Consider the following 7,601-nt stretch of genomic DNA (forward strand, 5'->3'; position numbering starts at 1 on the left):
GTTCTGGCTCTGTGACATGCACCCGAGTAGGCGGTATGATTTGTCCACTTTATCTTGCTAACATTGTTTTTTAAGAGCAATAAAAATCTGAAAAAAAAACAAACAAAACAAAACCCAGATGGACGCTTAAATAACTCCTTTCTCCCTGCAAAGAATTCAATTTTGTCTTTGTGTTTTACAGTTTTAGGATGTTTTTCTGTTCAATCGCTCCATTTTTATTTATTTATTTTTTTTAATCTTCTGCAGAAGTGAAAAAAGGTTAAGCCAAGCTGAAGAAAATGATCAACATTTGTCATCATTTAGTCGGAACATGTGTGTATTTCTGCTCCGTCGTCGGGCCAAATTGAAAGCGTGTTTCATTACACAATTCAGTGTTATGGGCTGGGTTGTGAGGTGCAGTGCAGGGCTCTGATTCAGATACGAGCACTTTTCTGCTTGCTGCATTTGCAGAGGGAGCCTCATTGGGGGGGGGGGGGGGGCAAAAGGGACCTCTCTTTTCATTTTTACGATTTTCCTAGAATCCTTTGGAGAGCGTGGAAAGACAGGCATGTTTATGAAGGTTTCCAGATGGTTCTGCTTGCACCCCCAGTTTTTCTTTTCAGTTCTTGGGCCATGAAGGATTAATCAAAGTCAGTGGCAAGAGCTGATAGCTAAACACCGCGGCTCTCACTAACCCAGAGGAAACCTCTCTTCAGCTTCCCTTCCACTCACATTGAACCCCCGGGCGACAGTGTTTGGGGGGGGGGTGGGGGACTGAAACACGAGGTTATAAAAACTCAGCAAACTTAACAAAACCTTGGCTGCATAAGTGCATAAAAACAAACCCTGACTCTTAAACCTCAGGTTAACGGAGCAGCTGATCTCCTCCACAGACGGACAGAAACTTTCCAACTTTTCAACACACCTGGACCCCTGGTCCCTTTTCTGTAAACCAGGGGGTGGATTTTGCGAACAGCAACACATGGAATTCAAAAAATATGGTCAAAAGTTTATGAAGTTTGAATGGTTTACAGTTAAATATGCAAAATAAAAAAAACAGTTTAAATCTTTTAAAGAAAGAATTTGGACAACAAGGCATGGCCACACTATAATTTTTCTGCACCCTTAGCAACAAAAAAGTAATAAACATTTGTGTTTGGTAGATTATTTCTTTGTTGTAACAATGCTTTTATGGCAATAAATCTTATAGCAGCACCTGGATGGCAGCACCTGAGGGTACCAAAAGCTTAAAACAAGTGTCAATAACTGCCTAACAAGCTGTGTGATGGAGAAGATTTGGCACATTTTTCACGTGCGCAACCCACACACTCATCCCACAAATGGATGTTCCTTACAAATGTGGCACCTTTTAAAAGAGAATTTAACAAGCTTTTCTTACATTAAATCTACAAAAGATAAATTTCCTTACTCTGTGTGCTAAGTATTTATATTATTATTTTTAAAACAAGCTAATTTTTAGGGTTAAAACAAATATATAATTTTGTTAAAACATCTCCTGATTGTTTTTTTTTATCATTATTCTATTTTAGGCTWGCGATAAAATCTTTTCTCTAACGTGACTGACCAGCACCCTGAGTACACAACTTTCCTGGTTATTAAAAGCACGRTGAGTGAGGAAGTTGATTCTAAAGAGTCAACATTCCTTCATTAGAACCATGCAGAACCAGAACCCGCCTGTTCGACCACTCTTCAGCGAGTTGATAATATGTACAGCAGCGTGATATTAAATCAATGTGTGCGGATGATCCTGTGCGAAGGATTTAAACTGAACCTTCCTCTGAGGACAGACACTGGTCTGATGTAACACCAATGTCACTGAATGCAATTTTAAACAGAATACACACACATTTAATAATAAACCAGCACCGTATTCATGTTCCAGTCACTGAATCTGTATGTACAGTATGTAATCTGTATGCTGGTTTAGATACAATAAGCTCAGGTTTTTGTTGTTGTTGAAGCATTAGCAGACATGGATAAAGAGGGCTGCTCGGTGGTCTTATCATTCTGAGGCTGCAGGTTCAAGCCCAGGTTGTGAAAGGAATGTCATCGTGACGACTACTAAATCTTTCAAAAAAAAAAAACATTTAAAAAAAGGTTCAAGTCAAGTACTTTGTGAAAAGATGTTTGCATTTATCAGAGGGCAGTCACTCACTGCCAATGTTTGTGTCCTTCCTACGTCAAGATATACTTTAATCGTCAATTAACAGATTAAAAATGTGCCTCCCATTTTTAATCACACTGCTGTCGCACACAGTTCACATAAATATCACACAACTTTAGACGAGATGCTCTGCCATTCTGTTATTCTGTRATTCATCTTCAATCTGATCAATATCGTACATAAATATTAAATCCAAAGGAAARGCGCTCTGACACCCAAACAAACAAAACCTGATAAAGCTATAAAGAAAACAAGAGTTTTTGTGTCATTGCTGTGATAACTGTGCACTAATCTAATAACCTAGCTTCTCATTTAACGTATTAGCTCTTATGCTAACTTTGGAAAKTGTTAGTGGACGGGATAGCTTCTGCTAATTTTAAGTCCACCAAAAATTCCTTCTACAATCAGTTCTGATGTGTCAGGTACCGCGTGTAGCATATAGCATCTTTAGCAGCTAAACTTATAAATAATAAAATAACATTTAATAATATATAACAAATACAAAAACTGACTACATATAAAATATGGTACAAAAAGTATTTGCAATTTGTTGTTTGGCTTCAAAACAGTATTCATAAAAACATAAACTGGATCAAAGAAATGATTTTATTCTGAAAGAGGTAAACTGGTATCGCAAGAAAGACAAAACTTTGGTTTGGATTGGCCGATTTGCCACAGATGGTCCCACATTCAAATTATATAAATCTAACAGAAAGGTTTGCATCAGACATTCCCATCAGTCTAACACTGGAACGAGACCAAGATGTGTGGACTGAATGAAAGTTGTCTTAGCGGCTAACATTAGCTTCCTCTAATTTTTTATTGGTTTAGCATTAGCAGAGCTGAAATTCTTGTTTAGCGGATCAGTGGTTATGAACCTAACGTTTTGGTTAGCTGTGCCCTCCGCTGCCTGTAAGCTGCAACGCTTCTGCATTTTTCTGGTTATTTGTGTTTTCTCCTATTAATCTGATGTCAAAATTTAAAGGCAAAAAGAGCAACACGACTCAATTTGGTCAAATGTCTTTCCATTATTTTTATTTGACGATTTTGATGTAAACTGCTACTAATGTTGTTTAAAATCTGTGGCTCAAAGTACGTCATTATCCAAGAAGTATTACATCCATTGTATGTGTTACGTGTAAACTGTGTGAAGGGATCTGTTTTGTTTTATGAATACAAAGTGTAGAACATTTTCACCAGACATCATATTTTGAGTCTTTTGTTTGGGGGAAAAAAACAATGATTTAAAACACTTTTTTTTTTTTCAGAACGTTGAATTTCTTTCAGATTTGGTAAGAATCAGGGAACAAAGGTTGCACAACCGTGACAACAGCCTTTATTGAATTAAATGCCAGCAAACAGATTGGTTTATTTTTGCAGATCGCTACGAAATGTTGCAGTGAAATACAGGCCCTCTGTGCGGTTTTATACCCCGATGAACTACCTACAGATGTTAAGCTCTGGTGACAAATCTTTCTGAAAGTTAAACAAAAAATTAGGTTTTGTTAAACGCCGATATTAATAACAAAGTCATCTAAATATTTAACTGAAGCAAAGTTTTTAATGCTTTTCTTCCACATTACAGCTTTGCCAGGACTACACCCCGGTGTGTTGTCATGTCCAACTTTTTTGCTACATGGTTTCATGGTGGTATTTTTTTATGTGTTGAAACTGGATCTTTTTGTCACTCATCAGTGTTACACGTTGGAGCGTCTGTTTTTGGGGAGTAGATGGAGAACACAAGGGAGTGAAGGGAGGACCGCAGGAAAAGGGAGGAGAGACAAAAAAGTAAAATAAAAACAGGTTTCTTATCACCGACTGGATGCCAGTTGATGTTTGCAGTCTGGTAAAACAAATCCAAATGGATTTTTTTCAGCAGGTTCAGAGATAAATGCAACACATTTTCTTAGAAGGTCATAAAGTAGGCTGCATTAAATCACTTTAAAGCAGATTTAGTTTAGCAGTAGTCAAGTGAAGTTTGACAGGAGACCTTGTCAGTTCAAATGGTAGCCTTGATGTTTTCTGTGTCGAATTTTCTCCCTCCCGTGTAAGCGCTCACCCACATGTTGCCCAGGCGGATGAAGAAGGGAGGAAAATAGACAAAGGAATACYTTCTGGGATAGGCTGAGCTTCATCCAGCTTGTTTTGCTACCTATTCCTAATCTTTTATTTTATTTTATTTTTCTGTGTTTTACAGTTGAACTCTGACAAAGCTTTCTATTTTGAGAGGTTTGTGCAATATTTTGAGCTTACTTCACCTCGACAGCTTTGTCTGATCTTTATATCAGGTGTTTTACATGCCAGCACTCCAAGCAAGAAGTCATGTGGCGATGAAGTAGCGCTGATTAGATGTTAAACCCGGTAAGGTTTTGTCCTAAAATTGGAAGGCGAAAGTGCACAAGCTGGGTTGTTGCATTTTTTTATGTTTTCAAAACTTTGGAAAAGCTACAAATATGACGGCAAACAAAAGATGTTCGAAATTTTAGCTCTGAAAGTGAGACATAAYCCATAAACCCCCTTATCAGTTCATCTCATCTTAAACCGGCTTTAAAATTTGAACTGTCTGCTTGAATTTATAATGTCTATCGGTGTGGTCTGGAGTGTGTTTTTGAAGCTGGAAAAGAACACTGCTATTCTCGCCAAAAATAATATTGCCATGTTTGGTTGTGAATAACTTTTTATTCCGTTTACTGCAGAGCTGACTGCAGTTGAGATTTGTTTGGGTTATGCTGCTAACGAGGAGAACAAGCTAGTTATAACTAGCTGTAACTATTTTAGCCTCAGAAGAAGTTAGCGTTTGATAAAAACAATAATAAATACAAAATCAGAAATATGATCTGCTTTGCAAACATTTGAACATTGTTTAAAAAGGCTTTAATTAATTATATTATCATTATATGATAGTATATTCATATATATATTTGTTAACACTTATCTAATTTCAGTTTTAGTCAAAAACATTCTCGTTTCAATGACAACATACCATGTTGGTAATCAGAAATGATTGATTATTTTAGCTTGTCGTCTTAGCTAACACACAGCTAACTGTAGTTTTAGGCCGTGTTTACATGGGAACAATCTCAAGCTTTTCAATGTTAATGTTGAACACAGTAATGCTCTGATAATTGACTCTGCTGTAGTTTCCATGCCAGGACACTAGCTGGCACTGTGGTTTTTGTTTTTCAATGACACACAGACACTTAATCTTGAGTAAGAAAACAATCGCATTCAAAACGGTAAACGCATAAACCTACTTCGGACTGACTGAGGATAACGTTACAAGTAAAGAGGACAAGTTGCACAGTTAGCATAGTATTATTGTTGTTGKTCTATTTGTGAAAGCGGAGAAAATCTACTGACTTACTGAAATTTCATTTCTACAGACCTCCACTCTGAAGCCTGGAGTCAAAAAGCGTGTTTGTGAAAATGACTCAAACATAAACCTAGAAATAAATTTAAAAAAAGTGTTGTGTAAACAAGGCCTTAGCCAGACATTTGTTTTTGATTTAAAAAAAAAGAAAATAACTCTTTGTGGACTAGAAGAGATGGTGTTTATTATTGCGGAACCAAAAGAAAAAACTTTGTGAACTTTTATTATTTGTGCTAACTAGCAGAGTAGCCGCTTGTTTTAACTAATAGCTGAAGTTTGTCTGTTCAAAAAGCAACAGTTTTCTAACCAGAAGAGAAAGTTGATTTGATACTAATACTGCTGGGGGCGGAACGGAGACAACATGTCATGAAATTTTGCTGCAGAAGCAAAAACCTGCTATYGAGTTCAATAAATTCCTCAGGCAGTTTCTTGACACAATACTTTGTACGACTTGAGTATCTGGGCTCAAATGTCACATTATAGGTGTAAAAAAAAGTATTCTTTTTTTGACAGCAGGTTTATTGTCCCAATCACACACTAACATCTGACACACGAAGCACCCTCTTTCTCTCTCAAGCCCAATCCTGCCACAATGTACTTTTCCCCCTTACCTGTCCCTGCCCTTRGATAAGCAGACTCCACTGCCGACATGTTGTATCTTTTCCGATGGGATGGGATTAAGTTCAGCTACATGACATTTTAGGCCATTCCAAAGAACTGAGTCAGAGCATAAACAACTCCTACGTTTTTTCAGGAAAATATTTATCTTTCCTCATCGAAACTCTTCAGATAGTGTCAACACTGCTTAGAGACACAATTACATCTGAGTACGGAAAACTAAGAGTCCTTTTGGAGATTAAAGTGTACAATAAGAGTAAATCATAAAATCACTTGTAGATATAGAAGCATCACATCAATAGAGTTCAAGAACATATTAACTAAAATCACTTATCATGACGTGTCAARGTTTTGGCTTCTTCCGTTGCAGGTAAAAGAAAAAGAAAACAACTTTACAGACAGATCGACTTGCTTTAATGTGTTGTTTTTCTTTTCTTCTTTTTTAAAACAGTAACCACAACGATATCTCCAGCCTCAGGCCATGCCAGAAAATGCAACGACACYGAGAAGGCCTACTGTGTGAATGGCGGTGACTGTTTATTCATTCATGGTGTAAACAAGCTTTCCTGCAGGTGAGTTCTCATTCCTATACTTTTGGATTTTTTACTGCAAACCTTGTTTTTGTGCAGAACATTTGATGTTTGATAGAGMTTGCCCCTCAGTCCACCTAGGAACTATTACTTCTACAGAAGTTAGGTTATCATTCCAGCAAAATAAATCAGTAAATTGAATTTTTATGACATTTCCTGCTTTTTTCTTTCAGCAGCAACAYTAACACATGACAAGAAAACCTGCCAGTTTTCTAACAAGCCACCTGTTGTGTATTTTAAGACCAATATTGAAGCGTGCTCATTCTTTTAAGTCATGTTTAGTGTACAGGAGGGCCGCGCTTTAAAAGCCTTTTTAAAAAGTCATGAGTCACTGGTTTAGACGTGAGCAAATATTTATGCGTGTTAGAGGGCCCCCAATGAGGTAAATACAATCATTGCTTACATTTGGCAGAGAGGATCAAAACCCGTGTGCAAAGTGTGCCTGAGTAATCATGGACCTTTTTTTGCTTTTTAGGTGGAAAATGGGTTGACATTTTCTCAGAAKTGATCCTTTTTTTCCTCGTCGATGTTTACGTTTGAGTTTGGATTAGTCTTAAGGTCAAGCAGCATTAGCGAGGATGATGTTCAGGAGGAGAACATAAACATGTGGTTTCTTTGATGTTTGTAGCAGCTTTTTATAAGGTTTTATTATTTTTTATACTATTGCAGTTCCAACAATAAATAAAATGCTCATTTAGTAATCCTCGTGAGAGATGCACCGATTCTTGATTTGTGGGCTGATATTTGATTTTTGAATAGCTCTGACCTAATTTTCTTTCAAGGAACTAACCCATAAAAAGTTATATGCACGTTTTATTGTTATTATTATTATTATTATTATTATTATTATTATTATTAT

At 36.8% G+C, this 7,601-nt stretch overlaps 1 protein-coding gene across 1 annotated transcript in view; it reads left to right on the forward strand.

The window, feature by feature from the left end:
- Window positions 1-7,601, forward strand: part of nrg2a (neuregulin 2a) — a 61,840-nt gene that overhangs the window by 36,674 nt on the left and 17,565 nt on the right. The window contains exon 4 of the mRNA XM_014003151.1: window positions 6,604-6,724. Coding sequence (XP_013858605.1) covers window positions 6,604-6,724 — 121 coding nt within the window. The remainder of the gene's footprint in view (window positions 1-6,603; window positions 6,725-7,601) is intronic.

The sequence above is a fragment of the Austrofundulus limnaeus genome, unplaced genomic scaffold, assembly GCF_001266775.1.
Source record: "Austrofundulus limnaeus strain Quisiro unplaced genomic scaffold, Austrofundulus_limnaeus-1.0 Scaffold17, whole genome shotgun sequence".
Taxonomy (NCBI): domain Eukaryota; kingdom Metazoa; phylum Chordata; class Actinopteri; order Cyprinodontiformes; family Rivulidae; genus Austrofundulus; species Austrofundulus limnaeus.